The sequence below is a fragment of the Harpia harpyja genome, chromosome 14 (assembly GCF_026419915.1).
Source record: "Harpia harpyja isolate bHarHar1 chromosome 14, bHarHar1 primary haplotype, whole genome shotgun sequence".
NCBI classification, from domain to species: domain Eukaryota; kingdom Metazoa; phylum Chordata; class Aves; order Accipitriformes; family Accipitridae; genus Harpia; species Harpia harpyja.
In genome coordinates this window covers 40,599,535-40,623,692 of record NC_068953.1, presented here as the reverse complement: position 1 = coordinate 40,623,692, position 24,158 = coordinate 40,599,535, and the positions used below count along the sequence as shown (strand labels likewise).

The following is a 24,158-nucleotide window of genomic DNA, read 5'->3' as shown; positions in this document are numbered from 1 at the left end:
CAAATCTGAGTGAGGAGGGGCTGTGGATATAGGAGTTTTGCAGGGAGCGCCTGAGCCGCTGGGCTGCTGGACAGGGTGAGACCCGTGCCAGCCAATTCATCTTTTAGCTCCAAATGCCTTTTGATAGAGATGCAGGTCTCCTGGGGATTGTGGGGACGTGCTCCTGCGTCTGGAAAAGATGGCTGAGTTCCTGGCGTAAGAAGGGCACTGGGGTTTAGAGGTCAGAGTTGAGGCAGGTATGGAAGACGGCAATAGCTGTGATCTTTAGTCCAAAAATGTATTTTTGTATAATCAAGCAGTTTTTTTACCTCTCTTCTGTTAATCCAGTGTGGAATATGAGCCAACAAAGAGAAACTGACGCTGTACACACTGCACACTCTTAAGTATTTGTTTTAAAATATGTGTGAGGTCAAGCTAGAACATGCTTTGCATTTTGTGTATTTATTAAAGCAAATTTTGTGCTCTTCCTGGCTGTCTTCTGTGATTTTCAGCGTGCTTCACCTCCACAGAAAGAATTACTGTGCCTAAGAAAGAGGCCATTAGGCATCTTCCCTAAGGAGATTTTTTTTTTGTTTTGTGCTCTGCTTCTGAATTACAATCTGTGTTATTTACGCCAATGTTTAAAAGAGCTTTCTGATTCCCTGGTTAAAGTATTCTGAACCTACTCCAGCTACATTTTACTACGCACAACTCCCACCAACCATCATTTTTTATTTCAAGTCGTTTTTCATGAAATTACACACATCGCAGCCAGAATCCTGTGTTGCTGTTCCATGGTTTTCTTCACAGTTTTCCAGCTGTATTCCTCCTCCCCATGATAAACAGTGTTGCCAGTATTTCTTTTTCTCTTAGAATACACATGGTAAGGATGGTTGCTGGATGTCTCATCCTTTTTAAGGCTGTGAAGACATGTTCCAACAAGGCCTTTTCCCAGTCCCAAGTATTCAGGGACGCAAGACATGCCTATCGCCATCAGCTCTGTGGAGGATTTAAGACAGATTGTGCACCTGAAGGTTAAACCATGCTTCTGTCGGAAGCTGAATTTCAGCAAGCAAAAGCAACTTCCCCAACCCTTAATTTGTGTGCCCTTTTAATGCTGCAAAATGTAAATAATGATCCTTGCATACATCTTTCTCAATTAAGCGTACAGTGGATGTCTTCTCTTTCAACTAGTCTGGAGCTTAAAAATCAGCTTAAAAATACTGGATAGTGTAATTTTTGCTACACATAGCCTCAGTCCACTTGGAAGAAAATTGGATTAGTTACACAAGTCTTCATGTAAGGCACAAAGAGAGCTTAAGGTTTTGAGTGCCCAAGGCTGCTCTTTTCAAGTAAGTTAACAGGCACATAAACACCCTGTAATGGCGTAAGGACTCCCCAGAACATCTTCAGGACAGCTGTATTTTATGTAAGCCGCTGTTTCCATGCAACCTCAGCTAGCGTTGTGCTGCTCTTTACAGGATGGGGTGAGTGGTGTTGTCTTTGGCTGTGTGGGCTTAAATGTGTTTCTAATGAGCGTGTCAAATAATTACCTGTTAAACAGACTGCCAATCTGGCTGAAGCCAGTGCTTCCGAAGAAGATGAAATAAAAGCTTTGGTGATACAGTCCTGCCATGAATATGATCCAATCAAGTAAGTGTTGATCATGTCCAGTCTGTTCTTTGAAGATTACGGAAAAATTGCAGAGATGTGTGTTTTAACAAGAGAGACGTGTGCCTACCTTTTTCTTTTTTTCCCCCAAAACTTTTAGTTACATGAAGAAACCCTTGGGCCCGCCTCCACCATCATGTACTTGCTTTCGTTGCGGAAGACCTGACCACTACATAAAGAACTGCCCAACAAATGGGGTATGATTGTGGGGGACTTGTGGTGTTACTCTAGTTTTTAATTGTTTTACCTTGGCAGTTATTTAACAAATACATGAATACTCATATTAAGAATTGTTTCTCTTGGGGTGAAATGCAGAGGTTATATGGCAATGTTGCAAAGCCCTTCAAAATTCAAAGGGAAGCTGGAAATATAAAGGTGAAATTTTCTTTCTAGGTCGTAGACATTAAATATGTCCATAGATCTTTCTCTGTGAACTTTCATGCCTATTTTTATATACTTCAGTATTACTGGAAATTTTTCTGTTTTCCACTCTTTTTAATGACAGTTCACAGTTTTTATTATTTTGCATAAAACCAAGACATTTCTCTTGACACCATCTAAGAGTAGCTAATTGTGCAAGTGATTACAGTGTTAGATATTGAATGCGTTTAGTTTGTCCACAGCCCTTTCTCTCATACTAAATCATGTAGCCAACTCTGGGGACTTACGGTGGTCTGCAACAAGCGGATAGTTAGGCATTTAATCCACATTCTTCTCCACGGGAGAGTTGGTTAAAACCTTCAGAACTCAAACCTACTAATGTTTTTTTGAGATGTGTTTTATTCATTAACCTTGAGGTTGGGGACTTCTCACTGTACTGGATAGTGGGAAAAAGACTGGTTGAAACATCAAGACACAGCCTATGCTACATCTTCAGATGTTACAATAGTGAAATGTGAAAACCGTATAGTTATTCACTGCATACTAGAAATTTTTTACAGTATTGAACAACTAGAGCTTCATGCTCTCAATTCAAGACCATATTCACCCAGTAATCATATGTGTGTTTTTATAATTGATGAGAACCCCCAAAACTTCCTTAGTTTGGCTAAATACTATTTTGATTATTCTAATTCTACACAGGTATTAGAACAGCATTGCTGGAATCTGAGGAACATACATGCCCAACGTGGCATCAGACGGATGTTTCGCCTGATGCTTTAATTGCCAACAAGTGCCTACACCAGGTAACGTGATGACATTTACGTCAAGTGCTTGTAAGAAAAGGCTATTTGTAAAAGGCCGAAAGGGAAGAAAATATTAATTTACATCTCCTTAAGCAAGGCGTATTTGAATAAGGCTAAATTTACTTTTCAAATACATTATCTGTTGTTGTCACAGAAGCTTACAACTCTTTAGAGACAACCTGGCAAATTCAGGTCACGCTTTTGTTTAACATGATTGCCCTGCTTTCAAATTCGGCATTAACACTGAAGTACTTTAAATACAGGAACTCTGAGTTACCAGCCATTAGTAACAGTTTTTCTTTTTCAAAGAAAAAGCAGAGATTTAAAGTATTAATGAGTAACCACAAATCCAGCTAAACTCAGTGGGAAGTGGCAGCTACTCTTTTCCCCGAGCCCACAAAGGGCTGCAGTGACACGGGGCCAGGGGCCCTGCTGCGGGGCCCTGCAGCGCAGTGTTTCCCCATTCCCCACGGCTTGAATTTGCCTGTAGCCCGCAAATGATTTTTAGCAACAGCTTTCTCTAAAGGCCCATCCTCGCCCCAGGTCCGTGTTGTTCCCCCCTGCCGGGACCCAAGGTGAATTGTTCTGTCAGCCGGGTTGCGTGATGGTGTCACAATGGTTGGTTCCAATGTTCTGGTTCCAGTGTCCCTCCCTGGGCCAGTTGCTCACAGCTTTTGCAGGAGGAAGACCTGGAGAGACCAGTCTGTCCGTCCAGGGAATCCTGCTGCGATGAGGAGGCTGAGAGTGCTTGAAGGTGAGGGGCTGGCAGGGGGCTAAAGCACGCTGGAGGCAGGACCCATCACAGTCGTCTGTGGTGGACCGAGTCCCCTCGAGGTTTGAGCATCTCCAAGGACGGAGAGCCCACCGGTGGCCTCGCTGGCCTCTCGTGACTCTTGCTGCAAATGTCTGCCCTGGATGTCTAATGGGGATTGCCTGTGACCTCCAGCTTGTCTCCATCCACTCTGTTGCTGGGCCCCTCCGAAAGCTGTTTGATTCTTTCCTTCCAGGTTGCTGCCTGTGTGTAGGTCTCCAGTCAAGACCTACGCATCCCGGGGGCAGAAGCAGGGTGATGGGTTCTGTCCCTGCGGCTGGCCCCACCGTTGCTGCCGTTGTGACTTCTCTGCTGGAGCGTCTACAAGACAACAAGGTGAGACGGGGGCATCCCACTGTGCTGCCAGAGGCTTGAGGGCTCCCCCCCCAGCCCTGCCTTCCCTGCCCAGGAGAGGGCAAGTGCCACATGTCCCGCATCCCAGCGTTCCCTCTGGCGCTGGGCTGTGTCCATAGGAGTGGTGGGTTTGGGGAGGACCTGGCCTGGCATCAGTATGACCTCGGGTTGGTGGCTGGTGCTCGGACACCGTCTCCAGGGCAGCTGCTCCCTCAGCTCCTTTCTGTCGCAGACATGAGCTGGGGGCACGAGGTGATGGTGCCGTTCACAGGCTCTCCGGAGAGCAAGGGCTGGCAGCTCCCCAGGAATGAGGACAAAGTAAGTCTTAATGTCTCCCTTTCGCGGTCTGTCCTCAGGGTGACCGAGTGCAGACTTACCGCCAGCTGGAGAGCGCCTTGCAGGGAGGTGACGGCCGTTTGCAGAGCGGTGTCTTGAACCGCCTGATAGCTGAAGCGTCTGGTGACATAAGAGCCGCCCAGGTGAGCTTGTTCTCTTTGAAGACGGAGGTTCCCCAGTGCCCCTGCGAGAGCTGCTTCTCCTGGGGAGCCCTCCCTGGAGAGGAGAGACCGTATCCAGTGCCGCGCTGGGGTGCGTATAGAGCCAGCGAGCCCCTCTGTGCGAGGTGACTAATGAGCCACGTTTGGAGGATGGAGGTGGGACACACAGGCTCCCAATTCCAGCTGCTGGCAAGTCTTTGCTTAGGGAGAGGCTCTGGGGACTCGTTCTTGTGGGGCATTTGGTGAGGGCCTGTAGAGAGCTCTGAAGAGGGGCGGACATGGTCTGCCTGGGGAGAGTTGGGTTCAAGTCTCTGTTACCCATCCTGCTCGCCTTCCCCAGGGCACGAAAAGTGGCAAATGCCTGGCCTGGGGTGCAGACGTCCCCATGGGGTCTTGCTGGGGAGACGGGACTGTCTCTCCGCTAGCCCTGAGGTCACTGCTGGCCGGTTTATCCCCGTCCGAGCGCCTCAGCCTTTTTCCCGCGGAGTGTTTCACCTGTGGTGCTTTTTTAGGGTGTGACCGATGACGTGAGGACAGCCGCTAGTGACATCCTGGTGGCTCTGGCTGGCTCCCACTTCCATTTCGTGATGTCCGAGCTCCAGGGACACCTGAAAGCCATGGGGGGAAGCTCTGAGGAATTTGTCTTTGTCACCCTGGGCAAACTTGCCAGCAGCTACGGTATGGAACCCTGGCCTCCTGCTTTGAGTTATGGTCCGTGATAACTGGGAGAGGGGATCCTTCCCCTCCCAGATGCTCTGTACCGAACTGGAGGGCTATGGGGTTGCGGTGCCTCCTTGCCAGGCTCCATTGCCAGGGCTGGGGCTGAGCGGGAGCTCTGCCTCACAGCCTCAATCGTAGTGCTCTGAGGGCAGGAACGTGTCAGAGACCAAACCTTCAGGGGCTCTGCCCCACACCATCCTCCCCATGCCCACCAAAGCCCTTCCCTGCTCCCTCTCAGGGAAGCAGCCCGTCAGGAGCCCTCCCCATCGTCGGGGGCCTCCTCCGTCCCGCAGATATCACTCGTGTCCCCCTGGCCCTGCAGCATGTCCCCCACATCCCAACAGTCCTGGCCCTTCTGCTGGGCAGTCGCGTTGAGGGCTGGACCCCAGGGTCCCCCCACCGTGGCTCCGGCTGACTGCGTCCACGCTCTATCCCTCTGCCCTGCCCTCTCTGCAGCCCTGCGATGCATCCCCTTTGCCGGAATGACGCTGCTCGCCCTCCGTGCCGTGCTGAGCCAAGTGGGGAGCGGACGGGTCCGGCGTGCCGTCTGCGGTGGTGAGTGTCGGACCCTCAGCCGTGGCCCTGAAGGCAGGGGAAGGGTACGGGCCGGCTCGCTCTGATCTCGGCGCAGGCACGGCGGGTCCGAGCCCGTAGCGAGGTCGGGCCTCGGCAATGCCAAACCATCGTGAGCGTGTAGGAACGGCGGGTGAAGCGTCAGAGGTTTCTGGTGGGCAGGACGTGGAGACGCTGGGTACCTGCACAGAGGAACGTCACGGGTGCCTTTGCGCTGCCTGGTCCTGAGCCTTTTGACCGGCTTCATGTGCCTGTGCTGAAGGGCAAATATTTGGGCAGGGAAGGGCAAGGGATGCAGCGGGTATATGCTGGAGGGGAACAGGCATGTGAGGAGGAGAAGCTGTGGCGGGGAGGAGAAGAGAAAGAGCGCAGACACCTCAAGCGCACGGTTTGCGCCTGAATCCAGATGTGGTCTCAAGCCAAAACCTGGCAAGCTGGGGGCTGTGCTTAAAGCAGGCTTGGGTGAGAGTGCAAGGTACCCTTCCCGCCGCAGACGCCCACGTGGCCCTTTTTCCCTTCTTTTGCTGCAGTTCTGGAGCAATGGTTGAAAGGGGTGAAGACTTACTTCCACTCCTGGGACAAATGCCCCTTCCCTCGCATCGGGGAAGCGCATATCTGTGAACGGGTTTACCCCCTCTATTGCTACGTGGTGCAAAACTGGCTGGGCTGCAAGGAGGAAGAGGTGAGGGCAGCTGCCTTTCCAGCCCAGGGACTGAGAAAGCCCCCCCCCAGGCCAGGAGTCTGCCAGTACCATGCCCAGGGCTGGGGGCTCCCTGACAAGAAGCAGCCAAATCCTGGGACCTTTTAGCAGTGGGGTGTTGGGTGCCAGCATGGGGAATTGCTTTTCGTCCTCTGGAGCGAGCCCTTCTTCTGCGGGGTACCTCTTTCTGGGACGGGTAGGACTTGTGGCCAGGGGATGCTGAGGTCTAAGCAGATCTTCAGCCCTCCCTTCCCTCTCCAGGACAAGCAAGCTGTCCTCAGGGCGGTGGCTGCCATGATTGGCGTCCTCCTGCACGAGGAACAGCACCGAGAATACGCCTGGGATCAGCTCGTCTTGTACCAAGACACTTTCTGGGCGACCAAGGTCAGGCAGTGCACAGGACCCGGCGTGGCCATGGGGTCTGTGCAAGTACCACAAGGTGTCGGGGAGCTGCTGGGTGCCAGAGGAGCTAGGGAGCCTTTACTGAAGGTACAGGGAGAGCAGAGGAGCCCTGAGGCTTCTTTCAGGCAAGAGAAGAGCAACCCAGGAGGGACCCAAGTGTCACTGGGGCTTACCTCCTGTGGAGGGGATGCTCTGCCATCTGCCTGGGGCTCTGGTGTGCCTGAGGAGCTCTGCCCTAGTGCCCAGGGCCATGTCCAGCCCTGTCAGACACAGGGAGAGGTCTCACAGGTGGGAAGCCATGGCAGGTGACGAGGGCAGTTCTGGATTTCCTCAAGGAGCTGCTCAGCGCCAGTGCCCGGAGCCGTTCAGCATGGGATGTGGTGGGGCATGTCCTTGGCAAGTTCAACCCCGTCTCAGGCAAAGCCGCCTTACAAAGTGAAGGTGCTGGTAGGAACAGGGCATTCTATGTCATTCGATGCTAAAGAGCGATCATCAAAACGCCGGCAGCATGGGCTGGCGGGTCTGGCTGGAGGAGCTTCTTGTGCTGCCTGTCTGCTCTGGCCCTCCAAAACACGACCAGCCCAGCCAGTAGAAGCGTGCAAGTGTTTCTACGCAGGTCTGGCAGCAGAGCCTGTCCCCCGCAAAAAGCCTGTCCCCACCGCCCACTTTGTGCATGTCTCTTGACCTTGCAGGACTGGACAATGGAGGAGCCCTGGGACTCCACAGTGTCCCAAGTGTCTCTCGGTCTGGTGCAGTTGAGGTAAGGTCTACGGCCCAGACCCTCGGACTCCCTCTGTTTCCCCACCCGGCCAGCTGGTGCAGCCCTGTGGCCTTAAGCGTAGTTCTGGGAGTAGCAGGGTCTGCGGGGTGGGACGGTGTTTCTCATTTCTGATGTCTCTCCGTTAGGACAAACCCAGTTGTCATTTGAGCCGCTCTGGAGAGAGCTAGTGAGTCCCCGTGTTGTTTTTCTCTTCCTTTTTTTTCTCTGGCCAGGAAGCTGAAGCCATCTTTGAGCAGGGAGGAAAGCTGCAACCTGCTGGCTGAGTGCTGCCACACCATCTTATCCTTTCCTTCCAAAGAGGAGACGGAAGGGAGAGGGAAGACAGCGAGGCAAACTCGGAACATACAGGTACCCGCCATCCTGGCCCTGCCCACCTCTTGGTCAGGATCCCACCTCAGCGTGCCCTGGCAGCCCCCCGTGATGCCAAAGCTCAGTCCTCCTTTTCTTGCTTTCAGACTCTGCACATGTTGTGCTTGGAAGGTCTGGGCCGGATTATAGTAGCCCTTCTCGAGGCAGAGGTGACCTCTACCTGCTTTGAGGACGTGGTCCATGTGAGCAGCCATGGGGTGATGGGGAAAGAGTGGCTCCGAAGCTGGGGCGGAGATTTGGGGGGCTTAGAGAGCGGGGCTGCGAAGGCAGCACTGCCAGTGCTCGGTGGGTCTGGGGGCCATGCAGAGCCACAGGGCAGGCCATCAAGGAAGGGTCCAGAGGAGGGAGATGGAGGGATGTCAGGGAGAGAAAGATGCCCGTCGTGAGACAGGATAACCCCCTGCGCCAGGTCCTGCAGCGCTGGCTCGCCTCGGCCAAAGCGTGGGAGCGGGAGAGGGCCTTGCAGGTCTGCGCCCAGCTGCTGGGTGATTGCGAGGAGCGATTCAAGGTCATGGTGAGTAGGGAGCTCCTGTGTGCCCCATGCCTTTCCCTGTCCGTCGCAGCCCCAGAAGAGAGCCCTGCTTGGCTGGGCGCTGGGTTTCAGGTTTTGTGGAGTGTCCGGGTGGCACCTCTGCCCTCTCCTTTGCCTGATCCCTGCTCCGGGCAGCATGGCTGGGAGAGGTGAGTGGGCAGCGGGTCTACCTGCGATGCTTTTCCTGCCTCTTGCCCCTGCAGAGAGGATGCGCTTGCAAGCAGTTTGGCTTCTTGGTGGGGCTGCTGGGACCTCTGACTACTGAATCCCTGGCCACATCCCGCCGCTGGGCAGGGGTCTGCCTGGGTCACCTTCTCCAAATGCAAGGTGAGGACAGAGGGGGCTTGCCAGGCTCGGTCAGCCTGATCAGACCTCCCTTCTCTGCCTGGTGCCACCGGGATGCCACGGGGCCAGACGCCATCCCCAGGAGGGAAAAGGGAGGCCACGCGCTCGCCTGGTTTCTTAGCCCTACCCGCTCTGTCCTCTCCCTGTCCAGGGCAGTCAGGGCCATCCCCCACTGCTGTCTGAGAGCAGGACCTAGTCTCCAATGCCAGGCACTGTCCCCCTCTGTGAACGGAGCCCTCCACGTCCCGGCGAGACGGGGTGCTCAGACAAAGTGCCCAAAAATTTGAGGGTGCCTTTCCCCTTGCTGACAACAGGCAGCTCCCCAGATGATTTCCCCAAACACGTGCCTACCAGGAAGGAAATCTGCCCAGGACCAGAGGGGAAATCAGTGAGCTGCCCAGAGTTTTGGAGCAGGGACTCCAGCTGCTGGCCCAGAGCAGGAGGTGGGGGGGGTTCTGGTTAAACCCCTCTCCAGCCAGCCAAGAAATGCTCTCCGCAAGGGAGGAAGGTTGTAGACGGGGTATTCTGTGGCCCTACAAAATCACTGTCCCTGCAAAGAAATCGGTTAGAAATGAGTTCCTGCCTGCGCTTCAGTGAGCAGCATCCCTCTGTGCTGAGGATATTTCCTCCCTCCCAGAGCCATCCCTGCCCTGTGAATGGCATAGGGGAGGCAGCTGCTGGCATGAGGATGGCACCTGCCAGCTCCCCGCAGGCAGTGCCAGGGAGAGGAGGACGGGTCTGCCCAGCCTGGGATTTATTGCCTGCAGAGGCTGGCTAGTCACATCCCGCTGCGCCGAATTCCTGGCCTTTGCTGCCCCAACCCTGGGTCCTCCTTTTTCGATAGCTGGGGCTGATGGTTGGGTTCCTGTAAATGTGACTCTCCTTTTTACCTGGTGCTTCTCCCAGCCAAGACCAGGAATGTGGCACCCGAGGCGGGTGACATTGCGTGCCTGCGTAAAGGGCTGGACGCCACCGACGACGTGCCTCTGCTTGAGACCTCTTATGAAATAGCAAAGGTAACCGGCCCCGGTATGGGGCTTGGCGACTGGGCTCCTGCACATCCCCCTGCTCCCTCCAGGCTCCCACGCCATTTCCAGAGGGAGCTGTCATGCCAGCACCTCCCTTGTTAGCAAGTGGCAGGAGGCTTCGAGACGTGCCTGGCCTTTAGGCACACTGTCAAAGGAGCGGATACCACGTCGTGTTTGTGTGTGTGTGTGCATGAGAGAGTGCTGTTGTCAGAAGACAAGCTTTGCAGATAAGCAAACGTGAGAGGAGACGCTTCTAAATCTCTTGGCTCCATAAAATATAAATGGCCGGAGTGTACTGTGATTGCCCCTTCCATGACAGGCGAACCGCTGAACTTAAGAGTCCCTTCGAGGCTCCTTCCCATTCTGCAGACGTGCAGAGTTGTGACTGGGTCTCTCCTGTTTCTGATTTCGCTCCAGACTGTCTGCAAGTATTTTCCCCCAGCACAGGCCGCAGACTTCATGAGCACCATCACGGAAAGCCTGAAGTGTACCAGAGACGAGCGTGCATGGGCCGCGGAGGTGTGGATGACTACCTTTCTGGAAGAATGTGGACAGCTAATATATCAGGAGGTAAGAGGGACATTTTTTTTGGTTTGGCTTTGACTTTTCTCTGTTGGCTGTTGCACTACACCTCGTGCAGTTGACACAAGCTAAAGAAACGCAGCCTGTGTGCAGAGACGAAGGGTATCACTGGTCCGAGCTGCATGTTGGCACCTCCTGCCACATTCTGCTCTGCGGAGTCAGGGGGCATGGGCACGTGCAGTCCCAAGTCTCCTGCTGGAGCAGGTCCTTGCTGTGAGAAAGTTACCTTTGGGATGCACCGACCTTCCCGTTCCTGTCCTTTCACCGTGAGGCTTCTTTATGGGCTTGAAGCATGGTTTTGGTTTTGATCTTGCATTGCCACAGCCCGGTGGTCAGGGTTATCCAGGCTGTTCGGTGAGAAACTTGTGCACCTCTTCGGTGTACGCAAAGTGCTCAGCCCCTGGCACCGCTGGGCCCAGGCAAGTGCAGCAACCGAGGGCACGTGCATGTTTGCGTGCCGAGGGCACACTCGCCCCAACCTGTGAGCCAGGGCTTGGGCAGAGCGGCAGGGTGACGTTTAGGAAGTTTAGGACTAGGCCCTGACAGCGTGTCAAGGGAGCAGGCATTGCTCGTGAACTAACTGACCGTGTTTGTGTTCTGTAGAAGTACGGGGAAAGGATGCATTGTGGCATTCTTTCTCGTCTTCTTCCTTTCAGGTGCCAGAAGTCCTGCACGTCCTTTACAGCCGCTTGCAGACCATGCAAGAGAACACCCACAGGCCCCTCCTGCTCCTGGCAGTGTATGTCCTGGCCTGCTTTCACCATGAGCCTGTGGTCGACAGCCTCCTCCAGAAACGTCTGCCCCTGGACAGGTCTGTGCACCCCCATCTTGCCCCTCTGTGATTAAACATGGCTTGCCTGTGTTAGGAGGTGTCCCGATCCAATGTTGGGGAAGGTTTCGATATGATCCCAAGAGCGAGATTAAGACACAAACGAGGTCAAATGCCGTATATCCAAAAGAGTTTTTATTGTCAAAAGTATCAAAAGTAGAAAATAGTAGCGATGGGATAGAATGGAAGAAAAGGCAGAAATCAAGCAAGCAGCTGGGATAGAGTTGCAAGGATAGTCACCACCATGGATCCAGCGGCGTCCCGTTGGTCCTCAGTCTTCAATTCTTTGGTGGTGGGTGCACGCCACGACTTGTCTCCACGGTTTTTTATAGGGCCTATTTCGATGAGGTATGCACGTATGTATTGTTCATGCACTGTTCACACGCTGCAGGTTTCGTCTATCACACGACCTTTATGTGACCAAATCTTATCTCAAAGACTACAGTTTCCGTGAGAATGGTAGCCTCCACATCCTTACATCCTTGTCTGCTTTAGCCTGTTTCCTCTCCTGAATGCCTCAGTGGCCTAGTAATTGACCTTATGGACAGAGGAATGTCCTGCTTAGACAGGCCATCTCAGAGACAAAAGGGCTCGAGATAAGCAGTCCACAATTGTTGAGATGAATAGCTTGAGAAGTCTCTCTCACACCTGACAATCTTTGAGACAAGCAGCTCAAGATAACAATTCAGTCTCTCACAGGAGGAATCCAAAGAACAAGGTCGCTCGTCTCCCAAAAGGTCTGAGCATTGCAAGGCCATGTGCTCCCATCTCCGGAAAAAACAGTCATCATAAGCCCAGCTGCTGACAAGCAGAGAGTTTGGGCTCTGGTGAGGGCACCGCAGGTACCAAGGATATGAGCTCAAGGGTGAATGTCTCTTGCCCTGCAGGGATGCGATGGAGCTGTGGAGCATCCTGGGGAGAAGCAGCCTTGGGGTTCAGGTCCTGAAGTACTTAACACAGAAATTAGAGGCAGCGGGAGAGAACAGCCCTGGGCCCCACTCTGCTGCTCACGAACTGGACCACAGCCAGGCTGCTCTGGAGTCCCTCACGGTATGCTCGATGGCAGAGGCGTTCCTGCAGCTTCGTGTCTGCTTTCTAGCAAATGCCTGGGGAGACTGCACAGGGGTAATGTGCTGGGGCATCTCAGCATTAGTGCTGTGAGGGGCCGGGACACTTTGCTGCTCCTGGACCGCAAGGCTGTCCCTGGCATGAGACCTGCAGGCAGCAAAAGCTCCCCAAGGGAGGCAGCGGGACTGCACTGGTGGGCAAAGCCCTTGTTTAATGGGTGTTTCTTGGCTGAATTTCCCTGTAGCTCCCCCGTGCCATCTCCGAGGTGGTGTTCATGCTGCCAGCCAAGGAAAGGGTCCAGCGCCTGCTTCCCCGTCTCCTTCCTGGCCTCCTGGGTGAGATCAGCAAGGCGCTGGGTGAGGGGATGCTGCTTGCCCCTCTAAGATGCCAGAGAGGGCTCTTCTTACCAGCATTTTAGGAAGCAGGACTTGCAGGCCAGAGACAGCCCCAGTTTCCCCCGACCCTTGAGGACCAGGAGCAGGGGCAGAGCCTGGCGCTACGAGGACGTGACACAATGGGTCCGTCCGCCTATAAATCTGAAAGGCAGGAACACCACTGCTGCAGCCAAGCCCTGCGGTCACATGCCGCCAGGCCACAGATTACACGAGTTAAGTCTCCACAACGCCAAACCACAGACGGCCATGGCCAGAGCTGGGCCACAGCCCCTGGACCAGGAAGGGTCTCCCCCATCCGCAGGGTGCTCGGCCGGACCGTTCCCACGCAGGATCTCTCCCCAGTCAGCGGAGGGAGAAGAAGGACACCCTGCCATCAGGGTTGCACACAAGGCAGGACGAGAGCAACCGGCGATGCTACCAGCAACCCTTGGGCATCTGGCATCGAGGGAGCACGGGGACCCTGGGTTTCCTCCTGCTGTCAGTGGCCTGAGGCATGGCAAAGGATGAAAATGTCCCTCTTCATGGACATGGAGTTTGGGATGAGTGAACCAACACCTCTCAAGGCAGCAGAGCCTTTTAGCTCTGCTACAGACAAATCTTGCCTGGAAGCGCTGCGATCTGAGATGTCTTTGGGCTTTCTTTTTACCAGCCCTTACTGTGAGGCTTTAGAGCTGGTGCTGAGCAGATGCATGGAGAAGAGATGGCTGCTGCTGCTATGGAGGCAGGGAGCGTGGGCATCCCTCAAAAACCCGCAGGCTCACGCTGATGGTGTGTGTCTCCTGACGAGGTGAGATCCTCTTCTGGTGTCTCACCTTCTCGTGGGTGGCTGTGCCCAGGGAAATGGCTGCCAGGACCATTCCCATGTGTGCAGGGAGCTGTCTTGCGGGGCTGAAAAGTGCCTGCACCAGAGCAGGGGAAGTTTGGGGTCGTGGCCTGTGTCCTTGCCGCATGACCATGAGTTGCCTTCTTGTGCAGTGTCCTGCTTCACAACCAGCTCGTCACAAGGGGCGTGATATGGGCCCTCTCCCAGTGGCTGAACTCCCCCTCGGGAAACCTGCAGCTCACAGCGACAGCTTTCTTTGCTGAGGTGAGGCAACAGGAGGGGAAGGAAGGGTTCAGAGGGCTTCTCTTAGAAAACTGCTGCTTGGGATGCCTCTTTCTGAAGGAAGAAGGTGCCAGAAGAGAGCGTCATCATCCAATGGATCCAATGGATCCTCGTTTCTACGAAGCATGTTCATGTGGTGTGCCTTGACTTAGGTGGCACCCTGGCGCTCACGGGCATACTGCTTTATTGCCGCTGATGAAGGATCCGCCAGTCATGGAGAAGAAGTTCCTGGAAAGTGTCCTAGGTGTCTTGGTGGAGAAGTCACAGCACGGAATCGGCGCCGTGCGGCAGATGGCAGTGAGAGGCCTGGGCAACGCCGTCAGGGGAGCACCCAAGGAGGTGAGACCAACTTTTCCCCTTTCTGACTGCAGCCCCTCACTGGCAAGAGCCTGGTGAAGAGCGGCAAGGGGCTTCGACAGCTCGGACAGGCTAGTAAAGGCAAACGGGGCTCTTTCCTAAGACCACGCTCCTTTGTCTGATGTCAGTAGGGTAGCAAAGGGGAAACCTGGTGCCAAACAAGGCTTCCTGGGCTGAGATCACCTCTGAGCGGGTTTCTAGCAACTTCAGCCCTTGGCAGCTGAAGGGATCCTGACCAAAGACCGTTGCCCGTCAAGGAGTTTAGAGAGCCACCTAACAGTTACCCTGAGGAGACCCAAGCCTGTGCTGCTCTGTGCACATCCCATGCCTTGGCCTCAGGAGGAGCTTAGCAAGCTCACTGCAACCGAGGAGCCTGCGGGCAGCTCCCCCATGTACCAGTGATTACGCCGCCTGCGTGGCCTTGTAGGAAAATCCTGTAACAGCTCAAATGGCCAAAATGGCTTTACCCTTCCCATAGGCGGTGTCTGCACAGCACCCTGCATGGAGATTGGAGGTGCATTCGGTGCTGCAAAAGTCAGGGTTCCCAGCATCTGAAGGGACTATCTATATTAGTCTGTCTTTATAGCGCTAGCTCTGATAAATAGCATGTTAAGAGGTATTTCACCGAGTCTGCGTGCCTTTATAAGGGGATCATAACGGGACAGCACCTCCTGGTGCAAAACATAAGCAATAGTCAAGAGAAGCCATTCGGGTCAGGACTAGCGAGAAGCTTGTGGGTGTCTTTGGCTTTGCAGGTGCACAAGCACAAGGCGGCCATCCTGGAGGTGCTGCAGAGGGGCCTGGAGAACACCACGTGTCCTGTGGTGGCTGCTGAGAGCATGCTGGCGCTGGCTGAGGTGGTGAGGAAGCTGAAGGCAGAGGGCTTGGGGTCTGCCTTCAAAGATATTGCCAGGTCCACCAAGATGTTCTTGGAGGCGGTGAGTAAAATAACTTTCTCCTGCTTGTCTGAGAGGTAGTGGGGTGGGCTGGGACCTCCCCATGCTGCGTGGAGGGTCTCTGCTGGCTGAATGTCTGCTTTGAGCCTTTTTCCCCACTGTTCCGTGGGTAGGGTGGGTTACGCTGTGAAGTGCCTGTGCTTCCCCCAGGACAACAGGGTCTCTCACATGCCCCTGCGGTTTCTCAGGCTTTAGACAGCTCCCCTGCCAGAAAGGATGCTCAGGTGCCCTGAGACTCCCCGTAGATTGGGAGTCACACTTGGACTCACGACCTATGTGGCAGGGAAGGAATCTGGATGAGGCAACCTTCTTTCCAAACCTGGGTTCCAACACATACTTTTCCAAAGAACTGTATTCAAGCACACTGACTTACTGATCAGTGATTCTTGTTTTGGTGCTTTACATACCGGTTTCTCGAGGGTGGGAATGAGTGGACGACAGCTATTTCTTGGGCTGCCATCCTCCACGGGCAGCGCACGATTGTTGATGTGGGGTTGGTAGGAGGTGCCCTCATTACCCAGCTGACAGATGGGGTCTGTGAGTTGCAGGAGCCAGATGTCCTTCGCTTCTCAGCCTTCAGCCTCTATGCTGTCCTGGCCTCCTCCGCCTCAGGGAAAAGATCATTCTTCACCAGAGAAGTGTGGGAGACCTGGGTCAGCCTTCTCTTGCACCTCCGGGATCCTGACCCTGAAGTTTCCAATGTAAGAGCCCCCAGATCTTATTTGCAAAACTGTAGAAAGCCACAGAAAGCTGCCTGGTGAATTGCTGCAGCCAGTGCCCTCCCTGCCTGGAGGCTGCGCCTGGGGCAGCCCCCTCTGCTAGGGAGAGCTCAGCGGAGCTCAGCTGGATGAGCTTCCCGGGAAGGACCCCGGCCACTCCAACGGGGGAGGAACAACATGGCACGACTCTCCTTTTTCAGGTGTGCAGGACCACTCTCTACGTCTGCGCTCCGTTTCTGGTGCTGGAGCGGGTGCAGGAGAGCATCGTCACCTCCATCGGGCTGAGCGCAGCCCAGCTGCAGTACGAGGTTTGCCATTGCCTGGTGAGTGAGCTGTGCCCCGGGGAGACGTCGCAGCCGCAGGGCTGTTCCCCAGAACCGAGAAGGGAGCGTGAGGCGACACGCCAAGGGTGGGCAGGATGGGAGCCGGGCAGCTGGTGCTGAGACATGGCCTGCCCTCCTGGACACCTGCTCGCTCTTCCTCCTTCCCCTCGTGGCCAACCCAGCTTGACCGGCCGTGGGTCAGCAGAGTGGCCTTTTTGGCCAGAGAAGAAATCGTGCCTCCTTGCTTCCCCCAAGGTCAGAGATGCCCCTGCTATGTTGGAGAAGCTCCACAGCATCGCCAGGAGCCGCCGCCTCGAGAACGGCCAAGCGCTGCACCCTGCCGCCGTTGCAGTCCTAGGTGAGAGTCAGGGCTGGAGCCCGAAGCTGCGCTTCCCAAAGAGACAGCCACAGGGGACCGCGCTTTCCCCGTCCGCCCAGGGAGACCAGGGCCAGCCTTGGCAGGGCAGCCGCAGAAGGCTTTGCTCAGGGCTCAGGGCGAGCGTAGGAGAAGGCGACGGCGTGCAGAGCCGGCACTGGTGGGGTGGCTGGGCCCCGCACGAAGCGATGCTCAGCTCTGCCTGCTGCTACGTCCCGACTGTAAAGTTCGGATCTTTCTAGCCTTCCCCTCCAGCTCCCCGAGCATGTCCCGGGTGTAGGGGAGGGCCACAAGACAGGGCTGGAGGGCAATGCTCTGACATTTGCCTCTTTGTCCCATGCCTTAGGAGACATCCTGGAAAAAACAAGAGGCCTTAGCGGCTCTTGGCAGCAGCCGGAATGAGGCTCCTATCTTCAGGTAGGTTTGAGCGGAGCTGAGCTCTGGCTCTGCAGGTCAGGGAGGAGGTCAGAGGCTTGGCAGCAAAAAGCCTGGCTTGGAGCAGAAGGGGGAGCACGCAGCAAGACCAGCTCCTCATCACCCCTCCTGTGTCACTGCAGCTTTCCATCGCCTGCGGCCAGGGGCAGACAGCATCTTCTGCCGCTGTGGACCACGATGGGCCAGGGGTACTTGTGGCAATAAATTTCCTTTCCTGGTCACACCAATGGAGAGTTGATCTTTCTTTCCTAGAGACCGGGGGGGCCGTGACAGGGCCATGCCAAGGCCTGAGGGCATGCACCCACGGGAGCTGGCTGACGGGACCATGAGGCTGCTCTCAATGATCTTGGAAATGTTGCAGCAGTTGGGAAAGGTTCCTGAGGACTGGGAGAAAGCAAATGTGGCTGCTGTCTTCAGGAAGGGCCAGAAAGGAGAACCAAGGCAGCACAGGCTGGTCGGCCTTGCTTTGGTCCTTTGGAAGAGGATGGAGCAGAACATGCTGGGAACAGGGGAGACCAAAGGATGTTGTTTACTTTGGGTTTAGTTAGTATTTTGACACCATCTCCCATAACGCCCTCGCTGACCAGGTGACAAAGACTGAGTCCAATAAGAGGCTGCAGAGGGCGACTGAAACCAGTTCTCATGCCTGCCCAGGGGGCTGCAATTTCTGGCACAAAGCCCCACGAGAGGATCGCCCGCTAGCAATGCGCCAAGTTTGGGCACCAGTGCTGATGCAATGTCCACTCCTCACGAGGGATACAGACAATGTGGCAGAGCGTGCCCTCAGCTAGTTGGCAGGTGACAGGCTGTCAGAGTCCTATACTCCTTGACCAGCTACTTTCAGATGCTCCACATGAGGAGCGTTTAAGGTTTTAATACTAAATGTATTTATTTGAGGATATTTGATGTTACAGGGGATTTTTATTTAGAGAAGTGATATATACTTAATAGACTGAAATGACGACAGAAAAAGAATGGAGCAATCGTATTATACAGCTGAATCGGAAGGCAAATATGATTCCCATTACCTATCTCTACACGCTTACCGCCAGGATGCTGGGTGTCCCCAGTTGCCTGGCAGGAGTACATGGTTTGAAGCCAGCTAAAGGCCATTTCTCTCTTCAAAGTATATTTTTCTGGGTGTACTGTAAAATTTTCAGCCTCTTTTTTTTTTTTTTTTTTGCACATGGTATCTGTTTAAAAACCCCAACCAACTAAACCAAATGTAAGGCGGGGCGGGGGCAGTGCCACAAAAAATGTGTTCTACAAAATGATAATGTCCTGGTAGAGTAAATGTCCCGAGGAGACTAGGAGACTCTGCATCCCCTTTCTGTCCAGTTATTGGGGATCTGGGGGGAAAGGTCTCGCTCCGGCGGTCCCTGGAGGTTCCTTTGTGCTGAGGAGAAATCGGCACGGACAGCACTGAGTGCCTGAGGAGACCCTTCCCAGCACCACCACCACGCAGGGCAATGGGCAGGATGGAGGAAAAGAGTTCCTCTGCCCGTGGGGATGCTGAAATGGCCGCCGAGGGCCAGGACTGGCCCTTCCCTCAGGCCTTCCTGGCCCTCAGAAGACATTTGGGCACAGTGGAGGGGATAGTCCTGACGGTGCCCTGACAGGGAGGAAGACGAGGCTTGTACAGAGGGTGCTGCCTTCTTTACCCCGTCAGGACGCAGGGCCCTGTGCGTGCCCACCAGTGCCGTGGGCTCCAGCGTGCTGCCATGATGGGGGAACTACATTTCCTAGCGTGCCGCGGGGGTCCCAGCCCCAAGCACGTCTTCTGCCAGCTCCTGAGCACGTGCAATGTGAAAACCTGCACCCCCCAAACTGTATTTCCTTCTTCTTGCAGCTCTTTTTGTTTAATCTGATGTAGGATGATGAGCTCATCAGTTTGTATTTCTGTTTCAGACCACAGCTTTTCCTGCTAGTTTTCATACAGGGAGGGCTCGTGCATTTGCAGCCTTGAGTAAGTGGCGAAATTCTCAATGTCCGATGCACAAACACCCAGAAAATTCTGGAAAAAAACCCAAACCCAACCCCAAACAAAAAACCAAACAGAAGAAATCTCATAAATTCTCTGTAGCAGAGAAAAGAAAAAGATGTTTCTTTTTGCACAGACATAGCAGGTTGCAGGGACACTGTGGGGCAAACAAGGAGGTAGGGGGAAGATTTCTTAGCCTGAGGTATAGACCAAGAGCTGTATATACATTATATACTTCAGTGTACCTGGAAATTTTTCTGTTTTCCACTCATTTTAATGACAGTTCACAGTTTTTATTATTTTGTATAAAACCAAGACATTTCTCTTGACCCCATCCATTGCATATTTGCGTGTTTTAATTACACTAAGTCGCTGGTTGAGTATTGATGCCATTTCACGTTAGTCACTGAAGCTATATGCATGAGGTATGAATTCAACCTTCACCTATAGACGGTGAGTGCAGGTTTTGCCAGTGACTGATTCAGAGCACAAGATTAAGCTCTCATTCTGAATTGTGCTTTGCAGGAGGAGCAGCGGGTTTGTCTCTTCTCTGAGTGGACGGTGAGCTAAGGCATATGTCAGCCTTAAGGAACCTGAAGTTAAGCCAAAGAATGTCGCTCGAGTTCAAAACTCTGCTCAAGCCTTTGGAACATCCTGGCTATATTCATGTAGGAGAAGCAGTATTACAGTTGAGCAACCCTTACGCTAGGTAAAAGGAGAGGATTAAAGGCTTTTGCTGCTTAAAATAATCAGGGAAATGTCATTCTAAGTGTGGGTCTTGAGGTATGTCTGCCTCTCTTTTCTTGAACAGGACAAAACTTTTGAGACTGTTCCCAGAAGTAAAAAGAGCACAGGAATTCCACGGAGTTTCATGATAGAGGTGCCCAATACAAAGGGTGCTATGCTGACAAACACTGAAGAAATATGCAATACCAACTATTAATGCGTAAGTATGGAATTAAGTGGACTGACCAAAAAGTGAAGGAGAGAAACCACGTGTAAATATCTTGAGTGGCAGTGCAACCAAGTTGGCCAGCATCTGTCATTCCAAGGGAGGAAGCACTGTCCTTGTATCTTAACCTGAAATCTGTGATATTTTCTACTATTAAAAGAGGGTGGTCCTGCTGGTCATGCCCCTGGAAGTTGGTTAAACTTGTGGTATGCTAAGAATCTGCATTTCTGCAAAACATTTCAGTAGTGTTTACAGTGGACTCGTTCTCTCTGAAAGTTCATTTTGCTTCTGGTTTATGTTTCTGACTTCTATTAAATCCCATGTGTGAAACAGACTGAAGCTTTCCTGTTGCTATAAACTAAGAGAAAACTACCGTGTGCTGAGAGCAGTGGCTGTTTTAAAACGCACTTGGTAGCACTTTCGGTTTTCCATCATGGATCTCCTTTTGTAGAAGCTGTAACATAGACTTCTTCCTTTTAGAAAATGTAGTTACTCGGAGACTACCTTTATCCTGAGCCTGCAATTTACATTTAACCTCTGGCAAAGGAGAGGTGGGATTCATTTTGCCTGATTTCTAGCTGTCAAAAGTTACTTTTCTAGTCTGAGCTTCTTTCTTAGTTGATCCAACGAATGGGAGAGTTCTGCAGAAGGAAAATTGTTGCCCCCTCCCTCTTCTAGTGTTGTGGCTGTAGAAAAGTAGTTTAAACTAAGCACCTGTGTTTTAGAAGGCTAATGTGGAGTGAGAAGAATTCCATCTCTTATCTTCCTTTGATAAATTGCAAAGCTTGGAAAAGTTTTCCTTTACCCATCTTTAACTTGTTTCTTTTTCCTTCCCCACCCCTCCTCCAGGGAAGCTTATGCTAGAGGAAAGAAGAAGCAGCCTCCCTTTTTACCAGAGGAGTCATCCTTCTCCTCCTCAGATGATCTTGTTCCAGATGAGGTGTGAAAATTAATGCTTGCGTTTACCTCCTGACTCGCTAAGCTTATTTTGCTTGTATTTTTACCAAAAGATTGTGAAAATCAATTCACAATCATTCAGCAGGCTGCTGAATTATTATCTGCATCACATACCCAATGCTGGTGGGTACCAACCTGCAGCTGCTTAGAGGAATTGGACTTCTTCTCACTGACTAATGGCAAGTGATGCTGTATCAGTCCCCAGATATGCAACACTGTGGGAAAGGAAAGATCTTTTACTCCTTCTCCTGTTCTTCCTTTTCCTCCTCCTCCTCCCCCACTAAATCTAGTTTAAAGCTCTCCATACAAGTCTGGCCAGCCCGTAGCCTCAGTAACATTTACATATAGGAAATAATATGGATTTCTTTTTTTCCCCTCCCCTCAGCCCAGAGGATCCCACAGAATTGTCCTCAGACTCCGAGGCAGAGAGAAATCCACAGAAGAGCAGCGGCCAAACAGCAAGCACAGAAGCAGCTGTAGCCAAAAGCACCTGAGCCTGAGGATGGCAGGGAGCACGCTGATGTGCAGAGAGCTAGGATGCTGAAGGGGTCTTAATTTCATCTAAATCCCAAAACTCAACACATGGTGGGGAGGGGCAGTGCCCCAGGGCCGTGGCCGCAGTGGGAAGGCCGGACTGTGAGGTCACAGAGCCCCGCTGTGCCACGCCGTGATGTGCAGTGCTGTGCCACGGGCACCGCTCCAGCAGCAGCAGCAGCAGCGGCATGGCGCAGGCGTGGGGGGCCATGACCCCTGCCTGCCTCCTTATCCTCTTCGTGGTGTCCCTGCAAGCCTGGGCTGTCGGGGCTGCTCCGTGGCAAGCGCGGGGATTAGGTAGGTGGGCAGGGGAGGGCCAGCACCCACTCCTGGCAGTGTGGCGCAGCACCCACCACACCTCGGGGTGACACCGGGGCTGGGGTCGTGGTGTGGCAGGGCTGTGAGAGCAGCGGGGCTTGGCTGGGCCGGGTGAGCCGTGGCCAGTTCCACGGGCAGTGGGGGGCAGATGCCCTGCGAGGAGGTGCAGGGGGCTGCAGCCGCTGCGGAGGCATTTTCCAGGTGAACGGTGGGGCCGAGAGCAGCACCGCGGGGTGAGGAACCATCCCGAGAGCCAGCTCCGTGCTGCCCTGCCCCAGGGCAGCCTCCCCCCAGCCTGCATGTTGGGGCCAGAGCAGCACCGCAGGGGCCAGGCAATAGCCTGCAGGGGCACTTCTTCCCCGGGCTGGTCACAGCTGTGTCCGGGGCCATGGCTCTGCCGCTCCCTGGCTGGATCCTGGCTTTCAGCCTCAGGGACGTCCGTCCTTGGGAGATGTCTGCTCAGGAAAACAGGAGCATTCCTGCTCTAGCCCTGCAGTGCTCTCCTCGGGTGAACCCAGGTCCCCCAGGCAGGCCCTCTGCAGCTTTGGAAATCTCCACCCATGTCTGGGTCCCACATCATTACCTGACCCCCCTCCAGTGACTGCAGGTCACTGAGAAAGAAGTAGATCACAGCCTCTAATGGAAATATGATTGATTACAGCTGTGCCTGTAGCCGATGGCCACCCGACTGCTCAGCCGGATCTTGTCCGGGAGCCTCAGGGCAACCCCACAGGTATGTCACTTCAATGAGCGGGCATTTAGGTTTTAATATTCGTTCATATGAAATTTAACTTAATATTTTCTTGGCCGATGCTTAGACATGCAGAAGAGCAGAGAGGGAATGGGTCAGGCTCAGTGACGTGGCCTGGGGCGCTCTGCCTTGCAAAACATTCTTTCCCAGCCTCTCCCACCCTGCGCTGCTTCCAGTGCCTGCTGCAAAGCCAGCGGGCTTGTTGGGGTTGAGTTTAGAGCTGGTGTGAGCTCCAGGGAGTCCTTTCTGCCGGCAGCTCTGTGCATGGTTTGTTTTAAACCAGCATGGTCCAGGCACCCAGTAACGGTCTGCACAGTGCTGCTGAGTGGCAAGGAGAGACGAGTGCCATGGAGCAATCTTGTCTTTGAACTGCATTCATTGCTGTTCAGATCTGAAGAAGTCTATAGAAATATTTCACGGGAGCTTCTCTGTTCTGTTTGTTCACAGACGTGGCTGGACGCAATGGATATCCAGCTTCCCAGTCGGGTTCCAGGGCTGACGCGCAGAGAGATCGCACAGGTGCGTCATGGCTTTTTACTTCCTTTGAGAGCTGCCAGCTCAAAGCCCAAATGTGAGCAAGATGTCTCTTGCAGGTGTGAGAATATAGGCCTGCATCGTGTGTGCCATGTTGTTCTGTGATCCCCTTATATGTTCTGCTATTCAGTATGACAGTGTATATCACAATGTATGATGGGAACTTCTCGTGTGTGTTTGGTTGCAGATGTGGGTACAGGGAGGGCTTTTCCAGCTTCTCGGCTAGGTCCTGCGCTGGAGCTCACCTGGCATCCCAGGGGTGAGTAGTCAGTCCTGACTGACTTCACAGACTAAGCGCTCGTTTTCAGTATGTTATTCTTGAGAAATTTAACTTTATACTTTCTGTTAAGGTCCTCAAAGAGCAAAGTATAAAGCTAAAGCTGAAATAGGAAAATCTTCCCAGTGGTCACCAGAAGTCCTAAAGGAAATCCTGGAGGAATTGGACGAAGCAGCACGTGGTGGGTATAACCGGAAGACTTGGGAAGCTGAGGTTTCAGATGCATGTATGGACAAGCCGTAGCCTACGCAGCAGGAAGGGATCGATCAGAGCCTCACTGCGCTGACACTCAAATTTCACGCCTTGCAGGTGCTGGTGAGCTGTAGAGATGGTGCAGAGTCTCTGCTGCCAGTTGTGGTTCAGCTGAGCCCCAGGGACGGCTGCTGCCCCAGTTATAGCATTACTGGCCAGAGCTGTTCCGGGCAGATGTTGGTATCCAGCTGGCAGGAACTGGCGTTGCTCACACCTCGAGTGTGTGAGGGACTTGGCTGAGGAGCTGATTCCTGATAAGCCATGAGAGGGCCAGCACCCCGCCAGTCGCTGGTGGGGAGAGTGCCCTTGGCCGCTGGACGGGATGCGCCGGGAGCTTGGGGTCACTGAGACCGGCAGACTTTGCCTGGGCTGCAGGCATCCCCTGGCCAGGATGGGAGCACCCCGGCTTCACAGCCTGGTCCAACCCCATTGTTCTCCTTGATGTCTGAGGACTCTCGGTGACACCTCGGGGTCAGGGACAGGTGAAAGCTGGACACCCAGCTGAAGG

At 53.7% G+C, this 24,158-nt stretch overlaps 4 protein-coding genes across 6 annotated transcripts in view; all 4 read left to right on the top strand.

Moving 5' to 3' along the window:
- Positions 1–24,158, top strand: part of LOC128150717 (E3 ubiquitin-protein ligase RBBP6-like) — a 43,719-nt gene that overhangs the window by 4,533 nt on the left and 15,028 nt on the right. The gene's annotated exons all lie outside the window — the stretch shown is intronic.
- LOC128150673 (uncharacterized) lies at positions 3,453–7,203 on the top strand. The gene is made up of 7 exons (XM_052807035.1): positions 3,453–3,591; positions 3,845–3,984; positions 4,359–4,481; positions 5,012–5,177; positions 5,676–5,774; positions 6,323–6,474; positions 6,754–7,203. Exons 1-7 carry the CDS (start codon positions 3,453–3,455, stop codon positions 7,201–7,203), a joined length of 1,269 nt encoding a protein of 422 aa, XP_052662995.1.
- LOC128150672 (maestro heat-like repeat-containing protein family member 2B) lies at positions 7,561–12,846 on the top strand. Its single transcript, XM_052807034.1, has 10 exons — positions 7,561–7,654; positions 7,888–8,023; positions 8,131–8,226; positions 8,454–8,558; positions 8,780–8,903; positions 9,828–9,937; positions 10,367–10,519; positions 11,188–11,342; positions 12,248–12,410; positions 12,673–12,846. The coding sequence occupies exons 1-10, from the start codon at positions 7,596–7,598 to the stop codon at positions 12,844–12,846; spliced, it is 1,275 nt and encodes a 424-aa protein (XP_052662994.1). The 5' UTR covers positions 7,561–7,595.
- On the top strand, positions 13,239–17,313 carry LOC128150714 (protein maestro-like). The gene is made up of 8 exons (XM_052807150.1): positions 13,239–13,610; positions 13,799–13,910; positions 14,121–14,267; positions 15,041–15,223; positions 15,790–15,942; positions 16,161–16,283; positions 16,539–16,641; positions 17,006–17,313. The coding sequence occupies exons 1-8, from the start codon at positions 13,327–13,329 to the stop codon at positions 17,059–17,061; spliced, it is 1,161 nt and encodes a 386-aa protein (XP_052663110.1). The 5' UTR covers positions 13,239–13,326; the 3' UTR covers positions 17,062–17,313.

Bases quoted from the DNA above. Each gene is read 5' to 3' on its own strand.
- LOC128150673 (XM_052807035.1), top strand. From the start codon at position 3,453: ATGGTTGGTTCCAATGTTCTGGTTCCAGTGTCCCTCCCTGGGCCAGTT. The intron at 3,985-4,358 runs GTGAGACGGGGG...GTCTGTCCTCAG, and splicing joins AGCGTCTACAAGACAACAAG to GGTGACCGAGTGCAGACTTA. The intron at 5,775-6,322 runs GTGAGTGTCGGA...CTTTTGCTGCAG, and splicing joins CCGGCGTGCCGTCTGCGGTG to TTCTGGAGCAATGGTTGAAA.
- LOC128150714 (XM_052807150.1), top strand. From the start codon at position 13,327: ATGAAAATGTCCCTCTTCATGGACATGGAGTTTGGGATGAGTGAACCA. The intron at 13,611-13,798 runs GTGAGATCCTCT...CTTCTTGTGCAG, and splicing joins GGTGTGTGTCTCCTGACGAG to TGTCCTGCTTCACAACCAGC. The intron at 15,943-16,160 runs GTAAGAGCCCCC...CTCCTTTTTCAG, and splicing joins CTGACCCTGAAGTTTCCAAT to GTGTGCAGGACCACTCTCTA.
- LOC128150672 (XM_052807034.1), top strand. From the start codon at position 7,596: ATGGAGGAGCCCTGGGACTCCACAGTGTCCCAAGTGTCTCTCGGTCTG. The intron at 8,559-8,779 runs GTGAGTAGGGAG...TTGCCCCTGCAG, and splicing joins AGGAGCGATTCAAGGTCATG to AGAGGATGCGCTTGCAAGCA. The intron at 12,411-12,672 runs GTATGCTCGATG...ATTTCCCTGTAG, and splicing joins CTGCTCTGGAGTCCCTCACG to CTCCCCCGTGCCATCTCCGA.